At 40.1% G+C, this 22,925-nt stretch overlaps 1 protein-coding gene across 6 annotated transcripts in view; it reads right to left on the bottom strand.

Annotated features, from left to right (window-relative positions):
- The window catches only part of CACNA2D3 (calcium voltage-gated channel auxiliary subunit alpha2delta 3), a 785,949-nt gene that overhangs the window by 281,834 nt on the left and 481,190 nt on the right, over window positions 1-22,925 (bottom strand). For all 6 annotated transcript variants that reach the window (XM_067754783.1, XM_067754785.1, XM_067754784.1 and 3 more), the window contains one exon: window positions 2,936-3,014. In XM_067754783.1, the coding sequence (XP_067610884.1) occupies window positions 2,936-3,014 (79 nt within the window). The remainder of the gene's footprint in view (window positions 1-2,935; window positions 3,015-22,925) is intronic.

Here is a 22,925-nt window from a genome sequence, read left to right as displayed (position 1 = left end):
GAGTGGCAAACAATGACATTTTATTCCCAAGGCCCTTTAGAAGAGAAGCAGAGGAGGAAGGTGAAACTATTGTGAGGGACTGACTCTGGCAGGGAAGGAAACAACTGGATTTGGACAGGAAGAGAAGGAGAATCACTGAGGAATCCAGCGGCCGGGCCAGCTAAGCAGCTACTATTACCTCCTTGAATTTTCCAAGTTGCTGCGCTCAGAACTTATAAATCTAAAGGGCTATATTCTATGGCCAGGCCCCGAAATACTCTGAGTTGACTAAATTGTCTTCAAAAGGATTCTTCAAAGATTCTTATAAACAATGACTAAAACTAAATTATGGTGTAATATTAGTTGATTAAGACAAGACTTCAATTTGAGTAATTTTCATCAGCTGGACACAGACAGTGGTAAAAACAATAACCCATGACTAAATGCATACTCGCTGATGGGAAGAATTGCAGTCTGATGTGGCAGGAGTAACATGAAAACTTTTAAAAATTAAAAAATGGAAAGGAACTCTTTCTTTCAAGACCACAGAATCAAGGAAAAAATTGAGAAAGTGTAGCTCACTCAAATGTCAGTGAAGTTCCAAAAATTATCTCAATGGTCTGTTTTCTCAGAGGCAACCTAGGATCCATTCAGCCTCCATCTCCTCATGCCTACTTTCCTTCTATATTTCCTCTTCAAATGAAGCCAAATGCATTACTCTGAGACAATGAGAATTACTGATACCTTTGAGTGAGGTGAGCCAGCCAATAAACTAAAATAATTGCAGAACATGTTATTTTAGAGCTTCAAGGAAATGTTCAAACCTTTCATGCAGTTCTCCATTTTTAGATGAGGAAATTGAGACTTGCTTCAAAGATTTCTCCAAGTAGAAGCAGATAATAAAACACAATGCCAAGCAAAGGGAAAGTGAGGCAGAGGTTTACTTGCTTGGCTAGGCACCTTTTCCCTGAGAACTTCCCGTGTCCATCCACCTGCAGAGCACATATATTTTTCTTTGTGGCCTTACCTCTGCCTACATGCAATTCCGCAGGGGAAGACCTGTCCCAAGCTGGGTGCCAGAATCATTTTTTGGATAAGATATAAACTCTCCTTTCTCCACAATAGGTGTTGTGTGGATAGATGGGTATGCACAGTGTGAGGTAGCTATTTTTGACATGTACATGCCCTAGCAGAGAAGGTCTATCTACAGAGAAGAAGAATGCCACGGAATGTAGAAAGAAACCAAGAAGGAAAAGAAAAACAAAAACACAGCCCCTGGTCCCTCATGAGACATAAGCTTCCCTTCCCACTCTGGGTTCTGACTCACTCTCCTCTCTCTCCAAAACACTTTTCTTTTTAATTTCAGGGAGCAACTTTGGTTGCTTGCAACTAAAATAACTTTGTCTTAAGTCACCAAAACTAAAGCTGAGACCTGCCAACCCTTCTCTGAGTCCTCTTTCCTCCACTAACATACATATATTGGAACTTTTATAAAGGACGGCATAACAGGCAATGTAGAAATAGACCACCTACATCCACCAATACCAATTTACTGTGCAACAGGACATATCTTCATTTATTAGTATTTATAGTCAATTTGCTCATTTTTCAAACCTTAAAGAAGCAGCCACTCTACATAGAGCAGGAAGTTGGGCTGAGTGCTCAAGAGGAAATCAGAGTGACAGGCTACTCTCAGGGACTGTATAGCCTCAGAGCAGAGATAAGACATAACCACAGATCAATATAACACTAGGAAATCATATGGGCCATTTCTGTGCCAGGCACTAAGCTGCCAGCTTTACCTGCACGGCCTCATTCATGCTCACAGCATCTGACTGGGGCAGGTATCATCACTATCTCTGTTCTGTAGGTGATATAACTCAGACCCAGGTAGGTATGGTAACATACACCACCGTGATTGGTGTTTGGTAGAGGCTGGATTTGAACTCAAGGAGTTTGGGTTAAGACTCAAGGAATCTAGAACATACCACCTATTTTCCTCCTTTGCTTTGCCTTCTTGGTTGTGTGTAGACTGAAAAGAAGCCCTTCATAAGACTGGAGGCCCTGTTCCTTCCCTCCCTGTGCCTTCCCTAAAGCATTGTTTCCAACACACATCAGGGCCTGTCAATGTAGAAAATTAACCTGTGAAAGTAGAAAAGCTAACAATTATTGAGCACTTACTAGGTCTCAGCACTGAACTAGGCACCTAATCTGTACCATTTCATTTTTTAACCCTATATTCAATAAAAATCAAAAAGAAAAGCTATTATCACCCTCTCCACTTTGAAGATTAGAACACTGAAGCAGGTTAAAGTTAACTAAGTTAATTAGTTATGTAGGTTAAGTTATGCTATGGGAACATATCAAACTGGAAATCTCACTGGCTTAACACAAAGGTTTATCACACAGACTATATATCCATCATGGGCTGGCAGATGGCAGAAGACAGGGTGAGCGGAAAGGCATCTGCTCCATGCGGCCACTCAGGAACCCAGGCTATTTCATCTATTCCATAATGTAGCTTCAGAGTTCATAGGAGCAGAAAAGAATAGATACCACCAAACCAGCTCTTAAATGCTTTAGCCCATAAATGACCCAGGTTGGTTTTGCTTAAAGCCTGTTGGCCAGAACCAGTGCAAGGGGCTGGGAATGGTGAGTGAGCACATGGATATTTGGTGCGTGGTAAATGGCTCTGCCATAGTAATTCTTCCAAGGTTACTCAGTTACTAAGCAATAGAGTGGAGAGGCTTAACCACTCCACTTGACTATGTCCTCAAAGTTTATAAACACATTTTGGGAGAAGTTGTTACAAGTCAGTCATAATCATTTAGAAACATCCAGACCTTATCTTAGAATTCATAGCCTTCTGATAGAACGCTCCACTTTCTCGTGACTGTCTCTGTTTCTACACATCCACGGAGAAGTTATTCAGAACTGAACCCATCGGGAGACCTACCTTTATTGGCACAGGCCATCCACTTGAGATTGTCTGCAAAAGCAGCCTCTCTTCCAATGAGGTACGTGAAGATGCGAACCTGAGAGGAAGAGGAACACACGGATCAGTGGTTTTCAGTTTTCACCCTCCTGCCCAGACCACAAGCATGGCTCACACACATGTGATTTACCTCCTTAATGCCCCATGCTTCCCATCTTCAGAAACATATTTAAGACATCTGAAGTAAAGTCAGCTAGAAATATACTCAAAACTGGGGTCTTTGATCTTTTAACCCATATGGCACTGGTGGTGTTTGTTTTTCGGTGTGTAACTTGCGACAGAGGAGAATAACTTGAAACGGGAGACTGGCAGCATCGTGGGCCTGGGTTTGCTACAGTTTGCTACACATATATGGACAAAGATCATCCAGGTCTGGACCAAATTGGCAACCATTGTCCTCATCCGCACAGAAGTACAGAGTGTGCTCTTCTTGGGAATCAAAACACCACTGAAAGAACTTCAGCATGCCCCCCACCCACCCAATGGTAAGAACAGGCTGCAGACACTCTCTTACTGTCTGTGGTGGTAATTAATTGGGATGAGAGGCACAGCCTATAGCCAGGAGACCAAAGGGAACCCTCTCTAGCCTTCCTAAACTTTGGCTCCTAAAGAGCAGAGAACACATATAAAACCTTGGATCTCTCACTTTCTATTGCCTTCTCAAATCTCTATTATGAGGCCAGAATTCTTTGAAATAAAGTACAACCCACCTCCCAGAGTTGTACTTGAGGGTTAGATGGAAGAAAAACAAGAAATTAAAAGGGTTAAAATCCTTTGGTTCACATTTTAAATGGCATGTGGGTCAATACCACACAGTCCAAACAAAATTCTTCTGGCAGGTGAAATCAGTCCTTCAGCCACCAATTTATGACTGAGTTAAATGCAGACATGGTATTAGATGAATTACATTCAACATGTGGCCCCAAAGTCTTTCCAGCTGATGTCTCCTCCACTCAGCCAGACTGGGTCAAGCACCCCTACGGTTCCTTCAGAGACATTATTGCAGCTGTTGTTAACTAGTATCTTGTGTGGTTATACCTGTGAGGTTGATCTCCACTAGACCATCCACCTGACAAGGGAAAGGATGGCTGTGCTTTGATGGGGCACAGTGCTTGGAATATTACAACTCAGTAAATGAATGGATAAAAATGTAAATGCACATAGCTGACTGAAAATTAAGATTTTGCTTTAGTTATGAGTAACCTCTTAACTGAGACATATAACTGGAAGACTATAGTTCTTACGTGATGGTTGATTTCCAATGTTTAAATATATATTATCATTGTATAGCCTTAGTCTGTCCTCATTTGTGTTGAGTAAGGCAGTTATTTCATCCATCAACAGCTCCTGCAAGGGGGCTTCTGGGGCAGATGAGCAGACACAGAGGCCTTTGCTTTGCCTCTCTCATTCCCCCAGCTCTTTTCCACACTATTCCCACCGGAATCACATTGGGAGGAGGGATTTTTTTTTTTTTTAATTGGGAGATTCTGACTCTCTTGGGGGAAAAAAAAATAGAAGATGCAACCTCATAGGCCCAAAGTGGTCACCACTGACCTTCCTACACAGAGCTGTCCCCTGTTCACTTTTCCTGCCTGGCCACCGTTAGCTTTTAGCTCAAAATGTCTGACTAATAAAAACCTGCACAAAGCAAGTTCTTAACGAAGCAGAAAGCATAAAAGATAGCTCTTAGGAAGTGAAGCTGTGAGTCTATCTTTGCAGGCAAAGAGGAAAAGACCTGACGCAAAGCAGCCTATCTGTTCTGAGCAAAGATACCTGCAGGTGCCAAACCTCCTCTGCCATCCAGGTGAAGAACCTGAGGACAAACTGAGTTCTCTCTTGGAGGCATAGTTAAAACCCCAGAACAATGCTGTGAACCATTCATGAAAACTTAACACAGTTTCTGATTTTAAAATATGGCAACCCATTTGGAAAACCAGTAGGATTGCACCAAACTTCAGACTAGACATGATTACACAGGAATAATGTGCTAACAATAACCACAATCATGCAAACCAGCACCACGACCCCCTCCACCAGCACCGCTGCCCCTACTGCCAACACTACTGTGGCTTCTCCAGTCAGCACCATCCCCTGGGTCAGGTATGTGCAAAGACATTTATAGCATTATACTCATTTTGTTGGTTTGTATTTTATTTTATTGCTTATGAAAGAAAATCAGAATCATGTTAAATATTTCCATTTATGTGCAGCCCTTGGCTCCCAGTGAATTGGCCCCCTTATTTGAGTAGAAATGGCGTGGAAATGACTCGTTGCCTCTCTGCATATAAAATAAACATAATCAAACAATACTGGGTTCATGCCCTGGATTTCTCACAATAATGCCTTTCAACTGGCAACAAAATGAAGGGACTTTACTCCAAAATAAATATTCTGGAGATCCATTTAACAACAGGATTTTATATCTGTAATTTTTTCAGACTCAGTAATTCCACCTCTAGGCATTTATCTATAGCCAGCATAACAAATAAAATGTCTATGGGGGCCAAGCAGGTCTAACAGAGATGACACGAAGTCACAGACGTATGGAGAATTGTAGACTGCATATATTCTTAAAGCCCTATAATTCGGTTTTAGACATTTTCACAAATACACAAATATGTAAAAAACAAGGACCTTCACCTTTATTCTTTGTAATGGTTAAAACCTGTTAAATTCCAAGCTTCTCTTGATAGCTGATTGGCTAAAAAACTCATGGGACATTCATGTAGTGGAATACCATGCAGCTATGTACTCATGAGAAAGACATCCATTATAACTTGGCAAGGGGGAAAGCAAATTGTGGGATATTGTGTACCTATATTGTGTATTCTATAAATAGAATTCTATTTTTTTCTAAAAGGGGACTTACACTTTTTACTCTGTAAACTTCTATATCCTTTGAATGTTTTTACAAATGAACAAATATTGCTTTAATAATTAAAGATCATTTTAAATGAAAAGAAAGTAATGACACTGCTACTTCCTGAACCATTCTCCATGGACATAGGAAAAGTAAATGTACCAGTGAAAATCAAATAGGAGAAGAGATGACCTGTGGAAATTAAGTTCTGGCCTTGCATCTTGTAGGGTGGGCTGCCTTACTCCACTGCTCAATGAAATGAGTGCAAAACTTCTATGAGTAATAGAGTCAAACTGTTCCTCATTTCCATCTCTAACAGATTCTGTAACCTTTTGGATTTTATGTCCAATAATTGGAGATTTCTTCCCTAAGAAGCTCCATCAAACAAACTTTGACAAGTCTGCCTAGAGCCCAACTAATTTTACTATATGGCAAGCCTCCTTAGCAGAGACAGATGGGGATGGTTCTGAAAGCCAGGTTCATAGCACAGATGACAGGGAAGGGGCCATGGCACAGTTCAGACCAGGGCAGTCATCAGGACACACCAAAACTCCCCAGAAAGCCAGGCTTTTGTGCTCATCATCCACAGGTATGAATGCGTCACTTTCATTACTGCAGCACAAAGGCAGGAGGCAGGTGGAAGTCTACATCAACCTATTAGTTCATTTTGATCTCCCATTTGAGTTTGGATGGTCTTTAAATATTCTACAAACCCAATTAAGCTTAATAAAACGTTAGGATGTGGACACTTCAAAGTTCAAAGTCACTTAATTTAACTTAGTATAAAACTTCCCAGATGACACAAAGAACTCAATCCAGTTTTTCCAAAACACAGATTATGCTTCTTACTCATTTAGATACAATTCCCTCCAGAAACTTAGAGGAGTACTATTCCTCTCAACCTTTAGTGCACATAGGGTAGTTTGAGTTTGCAAAAATAATCAATCAAATTCTCCCCTTCCTACAGCCATTAAACAGGGGAAGGAGAGTGGCTGCCAGCAGAACTATAATGGGGCAACTGTACAGCCAGGAAACAGGCTGCTGCTGCCTTCACAACTCCCTTCAGTGCTGAAGGAGAAATAACCAACGCCCATGCTTTTGAGACAGTCCAAGGGTAGAATTCATCATCTGTCACAAGTAACTTCTGAGCACCAAGTATGTGCCAGGGACCATTCTTGGTGTTGGGAATATTACGGGTAAAGAGAACAAACTCTCTGTCCTCAGGGAGCCAACATTTTCATGAGAGTAAAACAGATGATAAATGGCAGATTCATAAAATGATTATGTATTTGTTGAATTAAAAACTTACAAAGAAAATAAAGCAGGGTTATGCAATGGAGACTGATGGGGGCTGCTATTTTAGAAAGGGAGGAAGAGAAGGCCTCCCCAATAAGGTGCTGCTTGAGCAAGGATCTGGACAAAACATGGGTGGAGCTCGGGAGCACGCCATATGCCTACTGGGGAAGAATGTTCCAGGTGGAGGGAGCAGAAGGTACAAAGCCTTGAGATAGGGATACGCAAGGGATATTGACAAGACCAGTATGGATGACGTGCAGTTAGGTAGGAGAGATTGTACAGGATGAAATTGGACAGACAACAGGTGCCTAATCATGTGGGCCTTGCAGCCTCTGTTACAGCCTGGGCTTTTTCTGTAGCAAGAACAGAAGCCATAGGAGGAACTGAGTAGAAGCCTGATGTGGATTGACACATAAATCTGTGAAAGGATCATTCTGTCTGCAGTGTGGAGAACAGGCCTTAGAGAGTTGTGCTCATCCTGGCTGCCCATTCAGCTTTCCTGTGATGTTCTTACAGTTTTGAATGCCCAGGGCCCGACCAAGACAATCAAATCAGAACCTCTGATTTGGGCAGGGCCCAACTTTTATTGTCCCCATGGAGAGTCCAATTTGCATCCAAGTTTGAGGACCACAGCCATAGGGAGATAGGAATAGAAGCACAGACACTAAGTAGGAGGCCACTGAAACACTGCAGGTGAGAGATGACAGTGGCTCTGGACAGGTGGGTGAGAGGTCTCAGACTTCACTGGGCATCGGAATAACCAGTCCCCAGCACCCATCCTCCAGAGATTCAGATTAAGTAGGCCCAGGGATCTACATTTTTTAGAAGCACCCATGGTGGGTCTGAAACAGGTGGTTGGAGTCCAACACTTTAAAAACATATCACCAAAAAGATAAGGCCTGAACAAAAAGAAGTGGCATTGGGAATTAAGAAATATTTGAAGCCATTCTCAATAAAGTGATTCTATAGATTGCAAAGGATTGGGGCTAAACTTGAAGGAGTTTACAAATCCATTGGGTGGTTAAAAAAAGAAACAGAGGAGCTGGATCAAAAGGACATTTTTAAAGAAGCCTGTGTCAATCCAACAAGGCAGGAATATCAGACACCAGCTAGACTGGGCAAGCAGGATCAGCCAACTGCACTTTCTTCTTTCTCCAAGAAAGGGCAGATCTGTACCCAGATGCCTGTAGCTGCTGAGCTGGGTGTTCACACCCAAAGCATTGCTTTTTTTTTTTTTTTTAACATCTTTATTGGGGTACAATTGCTTTACAATGGTGCGTTAGTTTCTGCTTTATAACAAAATGAATCAGTTACACATACACATATGTCCCCATATCTCTTCCCTCTTGCGTCTCCCTCCTTCCCACCCTCCCTATCCCACCCCTCCTAGCTGTCACAAAGCACCGAGCCAATATCCCTGTGCCATGCGGGTGCTTCCCACTAGCTATCTACCTTACTACGTTTGTTAGTCTGTATATGTCCATGACTCTCTCTCGCCCTGTCACGGCTTACCCTTCCCCCTTCCCATAACCTCAAGTCCGTTCTCTAGGAGGTCTGCGTCTTTATTCCTGCCTTACCCCTAGGTTCTTCATGACATTTTTTTTTTTCTTAAATTCCATATATATGTGTTAGTATACGGTATTTGTCTTTTTCTTTCTGACTTACTTCACTCTGTATGACAGACTCTAGGTCTATCCACCTCATTACAAATAGCTCAATTTCATTTCTTTTTATAGCTGAGTAATATTCCATTGTATATATGTGCCACATCTTCTTTATCCATTCATCCGATGATGGGCACTTAGGTTGTTTCCATCTCCGGGCTATTGTAAATAGAGCTGCAATGAACATTTTGGTACATGACTCTTTTTGAATTTCGGTTTTCTCAGGGTATATGCCCAGTAGTGGGATTGCTGGGTCATATGGTAGTTCTATTTGTAGTTTTTTAAGGAACCTCCATACTGTTCTCCATAGTGGCTGAACCAATTCACATTCCCACCAGCAGTGCAAGAGGGTTCCCTTTTCTCCACACCCTCTCCACCATTTATTGTTTCTAGATTTTTTGATGATGGCCATTGTGACTGGTGTGAGATGATATCTCATTGTAGTTTTGATTTGCATTTCTCTAATGATTAATGATGTTGAGCATCCTTTCATGTGTTTGTTGGCAACCTGTATATCTTCTTTGGAGAAATGTCTATTTAGGTCTTCTGCCCATTTTTGGATTGGGTTGTTTGTTTTCTTGTTATTGAGCTGCATGAGCTGCTTGTAAATTTTGGAGATTAATCCTTTCTCGGTTGCTTCATTTGCAAATATTTTCTCCCATTCTGAGGGTTGTCTTTTGGTCTTGTTTATGGTTTCCTTTGCCGTGCAAAAGCTTTGAAGTTTCATTAGGTCCCATTTGTTTATTTTTGTTTTTATTTCCATTACTCTAGGAGGTGGGTCAGAAAGGATCTTGCTGTGATTTATGTCATAGAGTGTTCTGCCTATGTTTTCCTCTAAGAGTTTGATAGTTTCTGGCTTTACATTTAAGTCTTTAATCCATTTTGAGCTTATTTTTGTATATGGTGTTAGGGAGTGATCTAATCTCATACTTTTACATGTACCTGTCCAGTTTTCCCAGCACCACTTATTGAAGAGGCTGTCCTTTCTCCACTGTACATTACTGCCACCTTTATCAAAGATAAGGTGTCCATATGTGCATGGGTTTATCTCTGGGCTTTCTATCCTGTTCCATTGATCTATCTTTCTGTTTTTGTGCCAGTACCATACCGTCTTGATAACTGTAGCTTTGTAGTATAGTCTGAAGTCAGGGAGCCTGATTCCTCCAGTTCCTTCTTTCGTTCTCAAGATTGCTTTGGCTATTCGGGGTCTTTTGTGTTTCCATACAAATTGCAAAATTTTTTGTTCTAGTTCTGTGAAAAATGCCAGTGGTAGTTTGATAGGGATTGCATTGAATCTATAGATTGCTTTGGGTAGTAGAGTCATTTTCACAATGTTGATTCTTCCAATCCAAGAACATGGTATATCTCTCCATCTATTTGTATCATCTTTAATTTCTTTCATCAGTGTCTTATAATTTTCTGCATACAGCTCTTTTGTCTCCTTAGGTAGGTTTATTCCTAGATATTTTATTCTTTTTGTTGCAATGGTAAATGGGAGTGTTTTCTTGATTTCACTTTCAGATTTTTCATCATTAGTATATAGGAATGCCAGAGATTTCTGTGCATTAATTTTGTATCCTGCCACTTTACCAAATTCATTGATTAGCTCTAGTAGTTTTCTGGTAGCATCTTTAGGGTTCTCTATGTATAGGATCATGTCATCTACAAACAGTGACAGCTTTACTTCTTCTTTTCCGATTTGGATTCCTTTTATTTCCTTTTCTTCTCTGATTGCTGTGGCTAAAACTTCCAAAACTATGTTGAATAAGAGTGGTGAGAGTGGGCAACCTTGTCTTGTTCCTGATCTTAGTGGAAATGCTTTCAGTTTTTCACCACTGAGGATGATGTTTGCTGTGGGCTTGTCATATATGGCCTTTATTATGTTGAGGAAAGTTCTCTCTATGCCTACTTTCTGCAGGGTTTTTATCATAAATGGGTGTTCAATTTTGTCAAAAGCTTTCTCTGCATCTATTGAGATGATCATATGGTTTTTCTCCTTCAGTTTGTTAATATGGTTTATCACATTGATAGATTTGCGTATATTGAAGAATCCTTGCATTCCTGGAATAAACCCCACTTGATCATGGTGTATGATCCTTTTAATGTGCTGTTGGATTCTGTTTGCTAGTATTTTGTTGAGGATTTTTGCATCTATGTTCATCAGTGATATTGGCCTGCAGTTTTCTTTCTTTGTGACATCCTTGTCTGGTTTTGGTATCAAGGTGATGGTGGCCTCGTAGGAGGAGTTTGGGAGTGTTCCTCCCTCTGCTATATTTTGGAAGAGTTTGAGAAGGATAGGTGTTAGCTCTTCTCTAAATGTTTGATAGAATTCGCCTGTGAAGCCATCTGGTCCTGGGCTTTTGTTTGTTGGAAGATTTTTAATCACAGTTTCAATTTCAGTGCTTGTGATTGGTCTGTTCATATTTTCTATTTCTTCCTGATTCAGTCTTGGCTGGTTGTGTATTTCTAAGAATTTGTCCATTTCTTCCAGATTGTCCATTTTATTGGCATAGAGTTGCTTGTAGTAATCTCTCATGATCTCTTTTATTTCTGCAGTGTCGTTACCTCTCCTTTTTCATTTCTAATTCTATTGATTTGAGTCTTCTCCCTTTTTTTCTTGATGAGTCTGGCTAGTGGTTTATCTATTTTGTTTATCTTCTCAAAGAACCAGCTTTTAGTTTTATTGATCTTTGCTATTGTTTCCTTCATTTCTTTTTCATTTATTTCTGATCTGATTTTTATGATTTCTTTCCTTCTGCTAGCTTTGGGTTTTTTTTGTTCTTCTTTCTCTAATTGCTTGAGGTGCAAGGTTAGGTTGTTTATTCGAGATGTTTCCTGCTTCTTAAGGTGGGCTTGTATTGCTATAAACTTCCCCCTTAGAACTGCTTTTGCTGCATCCCACAGGTTTTGGGTCGTTGTGTCTCCATTGTCATTTGTTTCTAGGTATTTTTTGATTTCCTCTTTGATTTTTTCAGTGATCACTTCATTATTAAGTAGTGTATTGTTTAGCCTCCATGTGTTTGTATTTTTTACAGATCTTTTCCTGTAATTGATATCTAGTCTCATGGCGTTGTGGTCAGAAAAGATACTTGATACAATTTCAATTTTCTTAAATTTACCAAGGCTTGATTTGTGACCTAAGATATGATCTATCCTGGAGAATGTTCCATGAGCACTTGAGAAAAATGTGTATTCTGTTGTTTTTGGATGGAGTGACCTATAAATATCAATTAAGTCCATCTTGTTTAATGTATCATTTAAAGCTTGTGTTTCCTTATTTATTTTCATTTTGGATGATCTGTCCATGGGTGAAAGTGGGGTGTTTAAGTCCCCTACTATGAATGTGTTACTGTCGATCTCCCCTTTTATGGCTGTTAGTATTTGCCTTATGTATTGAGGTGCTCCTATGTTGGGTGCATAAATATTTACAATTGTTATATCTTCTTCTTGGATCGATCCCTTGATCATTATGTAGTGTCCTTCTTTGTCTCTTTTAATAGTCCTTATTTTAAGCATTGCTTCTTGAAATTACAATAGCCCCACTATTTGGTCTCAATACAGAGGAAAGGGCTGGGGACAGGGCACTCAGGAGCCTCCCAATATACAGTCTTTACTTTTGTTTTTAAAAACAAAGGCAATCTTTTACTTTAAAATAACATTTAACTATAAATGCAGTATCTCTACCTTTAAAAACATGCAATTTATGGATTATAAGTATAAATAAAATTTGCTAAAAGAATCATCCAGTTACATATGGTTGCCCACACCCATGTGTTCCATATTTCAATTCAGCTAAGTAGCAGCCTATGCAAACAAGCATGTAGACTCACCTTCACATCTTCTCACCTACTTTTGTCCCTTTTGACTCACTGTCCAACTCAATTATCCCCTAAAATATACCCAGGATTTCTCAAAAATGGTACACAACTTCAGCTTTAGAAAGAAGTCTTCTGATGTCTTTGTGTTTTAAAGTCAATTGTTACTATGTTCTTAACCTGTATCTTCACAAAAAATATTCCTAACCAACTTCTTTTGTTATTTGCTCATTTCTATGATTTCCGATGCAGGGAAGCATTTCTGAATAAAATCTTTAATCTCTAAGCAGAAAATGAGAGCTGGAACTTGATTAACCACAAAAATGCTTCATAAATCACTGCCAATATTTGTCTTCATGAAAATTCTGCAAGAGTAGAGGTGGGCTCAGAGAAGGTGGATGCCAGTGAAAACAGTTTTATTGAGCAGGCTGCTTTAATCTAGAAGCCATCATGCTCATAATAAAAGAAGAAACATCTTTATCCAGAAGGACAAAAGAGGCAAATAATGTAACAGTGTCCTGAGCAGCAATAAAATGGGATAAATTGAATTAAATTACAAAAGTAATAAAGTTTCAACAAATGAATATCATAGACCATTATGAAAAATGGACTGTCATTTTGGGGATGCTCTAAGAGTCTGTATAATCTCCTTCCTCTCAAGCACAGCGCCTGATATCTCATGTGTGGTACTGAAAATATCCTAATTCAGAAAATATTGCCATTTGTAATCTTCTGGCCAGGGATGGAAGTCCAGTTTTATGGCCATGTATTTTTCCAAGTGAAGGAGATGGCTGTCTCTGGGTCACCCAGAGACTGTTAACTTAGGTTAGCACTGTGGAATAGAGATTACACACCACTTCAAGGAGCACTAAGAAGTCAAGCTATAAGTATCCTCAAAGGTGGGTGATACAATTCATTAGACTATCCAGCTCCATTAACTTCACTCAGGGGGTATTTTTGATGCTCTGATATCTGGGGACTTACTGTCTTGGAGAAACTGCCCATCCCAATTGTTAGCCAATTTTGGATATAGTAAACAATTTGCCTTCAAGTGCACCTTTGATATGTAAACCAACCAATTCAGACCCCATGCCCCCAACTATCTCCTTTTATCAGGTGTGCACACCCAGGGCCATTATCCACCTGCCCTAATCACTCCAGGGCCAGATAGGTACCAGACAGCTAGGGACAGTCCCTACATCCCTGAGCCCACTGAGATTATTCAATTCTAAGCCTGCTTATCCTGCTTTGCCTGTTTCTTCCCACAAAAACCACAATAAAGGCTTCAACCCATCAGTCCCCTCCCCACTGTCACTAATCTTGTATTGGTGTTTCCCCGTGTGGCCCTGCATAGTATGACATGCCTCTTGCTTCCAGGGGTCTATGAGTATAATAAACTTCTTCCTTCATGACAGTCATTTCCACGTTTATGTGCCTTACTACATTTGATTAAAACGAATACTGAATACCCTTAAAACAGTTGGGAATCAGGAGACTTGGGTTCCAGGTGAGTCCAAACCATACTTACTGTCTTGGCAATCTTGACTAAGTTAGTGAAACCCTCTGAACTGTGCTCTTTCCACCTACACATGGATCATTCATTCATCCATTTACTGTGATCAACGGTAAATGAGATAATAAATGAAAAGACAGGTTGGAAGCAATGAGTTCCAGTCAGCTAGGGTTGCATTCCACTTGTGTTTCAGACAGTTTGTTGCAGTAAAACCAAACAAGGTGAGCCCAGGAAAGTCAAATCTCCTATTCATGGATGCCTCCCTAACCGTACCCAGAGGTTTGACTGAAGAGGAAACTGACTTTTGTGAGTAAAGAAGAGGGTTTTTCTAAGAGAAGGGTTTTGAGAAGCTAAGGATAATGAGATTGAGAGTTCCTAACACAATCAGAATAACATCAGAGGTATAACATGAAACCTTCTATTAACCTTTGCAAAGTCATGAGATCCACCATGAATTTGACAAGGGCTATGGACTTTCTCCCCACAAAAAAGGCTGAAGGATGTACATTCACAATTTCAGATAAGATTCATGAGGTTTGAGGTATCTCCTCCACCAAAGTCCATACTGGGATTCTCTAAGAACCCTCTGGATTCCAGGTTAAAAACTGCTGTCTTATGTAATTCTTGTATTCTGCACTATAAATTTCTCAAAAACAGATTGTGTTCTTTGGACAAACAAGATGGGCACTTTCATCTTAAGTGCTTGCCAAATTGAGAGAGAAGTTCATTCACTCATTTGCATGCTTATTCTTTGATGATTCAGTGAGTACTAGATATTGGATATCTATGGTCAGATCCAGAAAAGTCACATGGGGAATAAGTCCTCAACATGGAGGAATAAGATGTCAAGAGCCCTGAGACAGAATGGGCATCACTGTAAACCCTGGGTTTGTATGATGACATCAAGTCATGGAACCTCTGAAGGAGCACATTTAAAGGAGCAGGGATGGAATGGACAGACAGACTTGATTCTTGTCTCATTCATTTTTGAATCCATAGAATCCAGCACAATGCCTGGCAAAGAGCCAGCACTCAAACACTTGTTGATTGGCAATGCCATAAAAGTCCCCTTCTACTGATAGGAAGACTCTTGAAAAAAAACTCACCTCCCATGGGTGAGGTGAGGTCAGCTGGGAGGTCCCTCTCTGCCTCTCTTGCCCTCTTAGACCTGGAGAGATCAGTTATTTGTTAACAAGTATGCCCCATCTTCCAAGAAGGCTTACAGATTCAATACAATAAACAAAAAGAAACTCATGTATGTAAAGCTGTTAAATTAAGCAAAACAGATCAGAAAATCCACTTATGGAAAGAGAAGCTAAATGTTCCACAAATTGGGATGGCAGTGTTTTTGCTCATGAAACATCATGGGATCATGTGACTCCCTGGGTTAGAGCCCTCTGATGTCTTCCCATTGCACTTAGGATATATTGCAAACTCCTTATCACAGCTAGATGCCCTGGAGGATGGGGAAATATGACAAAACCGTTCTAGCTTTAGAGTCTTTGCCTCCACCTTTCCCACTGCCTGGAATACTCTTCTCCTCCCACTTTGCATGGCTAACTCCCTCTGATCCCGGTTCCCCTCCTTGGGATCACTCCATTTGTCTCCTCCATGGTGCTTGGTACATTTTGCAGTTACCTTTATGATTTGTTTGTTTATTTGATTTACATCTATTTCTCCCTCCAAACAGAAATATAGATGTTGTGAGGGCAGAATGAGGCAACTGTGCCCAACTGAGCATCCAGCATATGGTAGATTCTCAATCTATATTAGTCACCCACTTTCCCTTCATTTCTCTTCACAAATTTTAGAAGTCAAAAGAAGTCAGCATGGGATATACTAGAATTTATCAGAGTTAGAGCCCTTTCCTTCATTACTAACTCCATTTTAAATACTTTCCTATTTTTCCAGACTTGTCTGCTATCAATCAGCTGAAGTTTTTACTTTCCCTCTGCTCAGGTCCCTTGGTTTCTTTTTACACTGAAGCTCAGTGATAAAACAGGAAGAAATGGAGAAATGAAAAAGCTCTGGTTTTTGTTATTACAGTCTCAGCTTTAGGGGCCATAAAATGGTGTCTTATTTAAGGCCGTCCATGGGTGGATGACCAGGTTTATAATATGTTTCTTCCTAGGTTCTTCCCCTTGATTCTAGATGAAAACCATGCAAAGATTGAAGCCAACTGTATTTTAAATTACTGCCTGCTTCAGAGATTACCTAGCAGGGAAAAGACTACATCTTAAAATAGTGATGTGACCCTTCCTATTCCAAGCAACTTTCAGTGGAATTCTCTCCTTTTCCCCCATAGTTTGTGACAGTTTGGACAGATGGCATCATTTCATGGAAAACAGAGATGACTGGGTGGGCAGGTTAGCAGAATGCAGTGGATACAAGATAGGGTTAAGAATTAGGAATTGGGCACACCTAGTCTTAGAATCTGGGTCTTCTCTGAAGGAGCCGAAAACCATCTAAGCCTCCTTTCCTTACTTGTAAGATACTATGGTTAACATAATAGGACCCACATGGCAGGATTGCTGTTAAATGAAACAAAGTAAAATGGTAGGGGTTGGGGTGCAGAAGAGTGTGTGTGGCGGGGGATTCTTTCTAAGAGGAGACCTCCAATGCTCCTTCTTGCCTGGACCCTAAAGAGAATATCGACTGTGGAAAAGCCTAGGAGTGCAAAGATTGAAGACTTGACTTGGGCCTGCCTCTCTGGACCTTAGAGAAAAGCTCCTTTTTCCTTAATGTTCCTCCCCACAAGTTTGTCTCTCTTTGCCTTCCTCTACCTCTGGACTGGGGAGACTCTGAGGGCCCAGATCACGGTAGAGGACCAAGGCCCACTTGGCCTTGGGCACAAGTGTGGTCCTTGTGTGTTCTCACTGGGATTTGTAGCCAAAGCCCACAGAAGCAGCAGCATGATTTGGATAGAGTACCCCCTCCACGAACCATCCTGGTGACTCAGAACAGCGGCAGGTTATAGGTCAAGGATGTAGGAGTTTGGAATTCTGCCCGAATCATTCTCAAACCCATTAAAATCAACAGCTGTTGTGAATTCTAAGCTAGCACTGTTGCTTTCTCCCAAGGTTTGTGTCACTTCTATTTCCCCAACCAATCCATTCTGTCACTAAAAATTAGTACAAAATAGCAGCTTCTGCTGTCATCTCACCTACTGCCTTCTGGGGCTTACTGTCAGTAAGGAAAGTCAAGGGCTTGTCAGAAAGCTGCAAGGATATTGTTGAGGACAGTGTTCATTCCATTTTACCTGTGATTCTCCAAGAGGTAGACAGGTAGGGACATGGCTCCTGGGGAGAGCTAGGGTGTGTGTGTGTGTGTGTATCAGAATCACCTCTGGGGTTCTGGCCATCTATACATGTTCATTATCTATACACCAACCTCTGCCCCCTCCAGGGATTTTGGTGCACCCCAAACCTAGAACTTCCATTGTGAGAACAAGCCCCCAAGTTCTTTGAAGATCCTACTCTAGAGAGCCACTAAATTGACATAAATGAGTAGAGGCCTCAGGTGGACGGGACAGGAAAGTAAATGAAAGTTCCATAGGGACTGGGGAGCCATTGTCTTCTTTTTGAGAAACTTCAGGGGAAATTTTATTGTCTTCAATCAGTAAAAGTTGTATTTTATCCTAAGCAACTGTTATGTTTTATTCTTACAGACTGTGAGCCTTACAGCTGTCCTGGGTTCCTGCTCTGCATGGGCTGTCTCAAGCAGAGGGCTACAACCCCTCTGAGATAAGTTGTTTTTGGCTCTACTTTTATACCCCTGACTTTGGTGTCCCTTTTTCTTTCCTACTGACCTCTAATTTGTATTACCTTTTCTGTTTTCTGTTTCCTATCTACCCACCCTCCTATCTACTCTTCCATCCATCAGGTATTAATGGGGGTACCCATCATAGTACTAAACCCTCTGCTCAATGCTGGAGACACTGTGGGGAGGAAAAAACCATATGGTCTCCAGCCTCGCTGAAGTTGTAAGTTTTGAAAATACATATTATAGAAAGAGGAAGGCAAAGAGATATAAAGAAAAATAGAGAGAGAGGAGATGGGCCTGCTGTTCTGTTACTCACTACTGCCGACTTCTCAAAAGTTGCTGGTTGAAGACCCTCCTCAATGTTTTACACTATCTCTATCCTAACTTTGTGAGCAACACTGAGGACACAGGTTTGGTTTTCTCTCTGGTTAGGGGGACCATGGTAGAGCCCTAAAAAGCATCATCTTCTTTCAGAACTGCATCACTTCTGCACTTATCCCCCTAAACAGCTTAGTTTCCTGAATAGGATACAGGCCACCTTGAGCCCTGTAGCCCAAATGCCAGTAGATAAGGAGGAACTTGTGGGGTTTCTTCAGTCTTTTACCTGTAGTTTATTACTTTATACATTGTCCAAAGAAATGTACGTTTATTATTTAAATTGATAAACTAAGCATTTTTTAAAATTTTAATTGTTTTTCCCCCTGCTTCATTGAGATATAATTGATGTATAACATTGTATAAGTTTAAGGTCTATAATATGATGATTTGATAAGTGGATATATTGCAAAATGATGGCCACAAGGTTAGTTAACACATTTATCACCTCACACAATTACTACCTTTTTTTTTCTAGTAAGAACATTTATGATTTACTCTCTGCAACTTTCAAGTATATGATACAGTATTGTTAACTATAGTCACCATGCTGTATATTAGATCCCCAGAACTTATTTATATTGTAACTGGAAGTTTGCAGCCTTTGACCAGCATCTTCCCCGTTCCCCTCACTCCTCTCTCCACAGCCCCTGGCAACACCATTCTACTCTCTGTTTATATCAGTTTTGTTATTTGTTTTTGTTTTTTTAGATTCCACATATAAGTGAGATCATGTAGTACTGATATCTGCCTTTCTCTGTCCAACTTATTTCACTTATCATAATACCCTCAAGGTCCATCCGTGTTGTCACAAATGGCAGGATTTCCTTTTTTTATGACTGTATTTTGTATATATATCACATTTAGCCATTCATCTATAGATGGACACTTACGTTGTTACTATGTCTTGGCTATTGCGAATGATGCTGCAATGAACATGGCGGTGCAGATATCTCTTCGAGATAGTGATTTCATTTCCTTCAGAAAAATTCCTTCCTACAGAAGTGGGTACATATTGCCATATTGCTGGATCACATGCTGATGTACTTTTAATTTTTTGAGGAATCTCCATACTGTTTTCCATTGTGGCTGCGCTAATTTACATTCCTGCCAATAGTGCACAAGGGTTCCTCTTATCCATACCCTTGCCAACACTTGTTATCTCTTGACTTTTTGATAATAACCATTCTAACAGATGTCTTACCATAAAACTTTCTACCCCTGAAAGTCTCTCCCTCTTAATGTTATCTAAAATAAGTCCCCTTTTTATTCTGTCTCAGTTCCTATCGGTTTTCTGCATAGCACTCGGTACAATTACATTTATTTGTCTCTCACTTAGCTATTTTCTGTTCCCTGCACACACACACACACACGCAAAGAGAGCGAGAAGAGTATACGCTTCATGATGGAAATACAGTATGTTTTGTTCACCATTGTTGAACTCTTAATCCAGCACCTGACCCATAGCAGATACCCCCAAATATCTGTCAGATAAATGAAGTAATGTGGTTATTGCAGGCAATTAAAAGGTATAAACACAGGTTAAATGGGGATAATCTATCATGACATATGGAGTAGGAATGTGCCAAGAGAAATAGGGGGATTAAATGAGTATTGATGCATGAAAACTGAGGATGTTGAGCACTGGCCCTTTGCCAGATACCATACATGGTAGGATTGCAATGGGAGGGCACTATCATTATTCTCATTTAGCAGATGAGCAAACTGAGACCTAGAAAGTGTAGGAAACTGTCCCAGGTCACAGAGCAGATAAGTGACAACTACTGGACCCTTTTAAGGCATGTGTGACTCCAAAGCTCATTTTCTTAATTGCAACACTGTGATATGAGAACACAGTAATAGAGCAACGGACATGAACTGCCAGGTCACAGAAGAAGAAACACTCATGGCAACAAAACAAACAAAAAAACAAAGTGCTTAAACCCACTTTTAAGCATAAATACAAATATAAATTAAAATAAAAATAAGAGTTTTGAGGTGTTATTCTGGTTTGTTTTTGCTATTAAATTGAAAATGATTTGTTAATGACAATAAAAATATTAGGAAATAGTCTTTCTACTGATGGGAATATAAATTGTAGCTTTCTGAAAATAACTTGGCCATATGTTTCAAAAATGTAAAATGCATATAACCTTTGACATCGCAATTCCATTTCTCAGAAATCACTTCTAGGAATTTCTTTTTTTACCACCAAGTTCAAATTTTTTATTTTGCTAAAATGTACAAATAGAATTAATGTAACAGTTCACATTCTATGGCTTTTAAACACTTAGCCAATGATGATTTCCATAAGATGATGCTGTCCTGCCTATTTTAGAAAAAGTTCAGAGGCCTTACATTCTGTGAAAGCCTGATTTGCCTTCCTTTCTACCCACCAAATTAATTTGTCTTTTCAGAAGTCTTGCTGGATATTTTCTTTCTTTGTCTCTCCATGTTGCCCAAGGACACCATCAGAGTGAAGCAAAGACTTAACATAAAGGATGTATGTTGCAGCACTGTTCATATTAGAGAAAAGCTACAATCTAAATGTGCCCACAGAAGGAGATTATAATACATTCGTTCAATGGCCTTTAATGAAGCCATTACAAATAATGGTAAAGTTGATGGCTTAATGAGTTGGAAAGACATCACTAACCGAACAAAATAGGTTCCAAAATGCCATGGACAGTCTTATCCAATCTATAAACAATTAAAAATACACATATATAGAAAAAATAATGGAAAGTTATATGTGAAAAGTATACCTAATACCATAATCTCTGGCAGTGCTTTTTTACAAATTTTCTACTGTGAACATGTAATACTTTCGTTATAAGGAAAATACTTTTCAGAAAAAGACAGTCAGAAATTTCCGTTCATTTCCATTCAGTGGATATTTACCGAGCATCTACTATGTGTCAGGCTTTGTGCAAGGCACTAGGGTTTCAATGTTGCCACAAGACCTGACTCCATACAGATGACACTCAAGTAGGAAAATGCACAGCTTAGGGCTTATGTGTTAGAGATGATATGCTATTAAATAGGTCTCATAAGTATGTTCCACTGAAAACTGGAAGCAGCACCATTCCACAGGTCATCAGAAATGGTCTGGGCCAACAGCTACACGAAGGATCACCCAGAGCTGTTGAGAAAAGGCAAGCCCTGATTCATCTGTATATTTGCAGTCCAAAGCTTATTTCCATGGGTATTCAACCATCATTTTATGTTATGTTTCTCCCTTTTGGAAACTGTAAGTGCTTGAAACACTACAGCAGAGCCTCCCAGAGATCATGCCCTCTGAAGGCGCACCTTCTACATTTCTTGAATCTAAAAAGAAATGATACAAATGAACTTATTTACAAAATAGAAGCAGACTCACAGACTTAGAAAATGAACTTATTGTTACCAGGGGGGAAGGGTGGGGGGAAGGGATAGTTAGGGAGTTTGGGATTGACATGTACACACTGCTATATTTAAAATGGATAACCAACAAGGACCTACTGTACAGCACAGGGAACTCTGCTCAATATTGTGTAACAACCTAAATGTGAAAATGTATTGTATAACTGAATCACTTCACTGTACACCTGAAACTGTCACAACATTGTTAATCAACTCTACTCCAATACAAAATAAAAAGTTAAAAAAAAAAATCTAGTCTGCTAAGAGGTGTTGGGAAGGTCCACCGAATTCTACAACTATTGAAGACTGCCCAAGAGGTAGGCCTGCCATTAAGAAACCAGACAAATGAATAAATAAGTCAATACAGCTTTGTAGCTGACCATAGGTTAATGCAGTATACTTCGATTTTCTTTAGAGGTGGAAAATAGAGGAGAAATGCTCGTAGGCTGCTTCTCCGTCTCCCTGCTAGAGCAGAGAAGGACTGGACGTAGTGGCTTAGTAGTTACAACCCAAGCCTTGCATCCCCAGGCCTGAGGCCAGCCTCCTGCCTCAGCAGATAATGAGTTTGGCAATTTCTGACGGCCTTTTCTGGATGCTAATCCTCATCACAGAACTTCTATAATGCATAATATAATTTAATACACCTGGCAGACTCACCACCAGTTCATTCTTTTGTTATGTAATAGCCCAAAGTGAAGTCGAGGGTGGTTAATGCTCTGACAATCAGTTATTATCCCCAATAACAGGCGATTTTCAAAGGATTATTGCCGTCAGAAACCATTCTGTAATAACTGGCAACTGGAAGCCAATGTAGCAAAGTAAGACAGTCTGAGAGTTGTACAGATCTGTCAAGACGTTTCAAGCATCCGCCAAATGAAATAACTGCAGTTGTGATGTGATTCACCAGCCACGATAAATCACCTCCTCAGAAATGTTAGAGAAATGTATGCCTGAGTTACTCTTTGGAATCTTTCTATTTTTCTGACTTTTCACCATTTCCCCTCATCTTTGCCCTTTTACAATATTCTGGCATCCTAACAGCCTGCTTCTGGGTAAGTTACAGGAGTCCTGGGAGCTATCTTACGAACTGATTGCACTCTGAAGATACTTTGCACTTGTGTCAGGCCCTGGAGAAAAGATCAGTCATGGGACTGGATCTGAGGGATTTCTTTCTGATATGTACGTCCTGACTTAATTGAATCTCACTTTAGGAAGATAATTTGGATTGGGTTATGACAAGAGAAGAATGACTTATTGTCCTCAG

This window comes from Pseudorca crassidens, chromosome 10 (genome assembly GCF_039906515.1).
Source record: "Pseudorca crassidens isolate mPseCra1 chromosome 10, mPseCra1.hap1, whole genome shotgun sequence".
NCBI lineage: Eukaryota > Metazoa > Chordata > Mammalia > Artiodactyla > Delphinidae > Pseudorca > Pseudorca crassidens.
The sequence above is the reverse complement of the archived record's forward strand: the minus strand, read 5'-3'. Positions and strand labels throughout refer to the sequence as shown.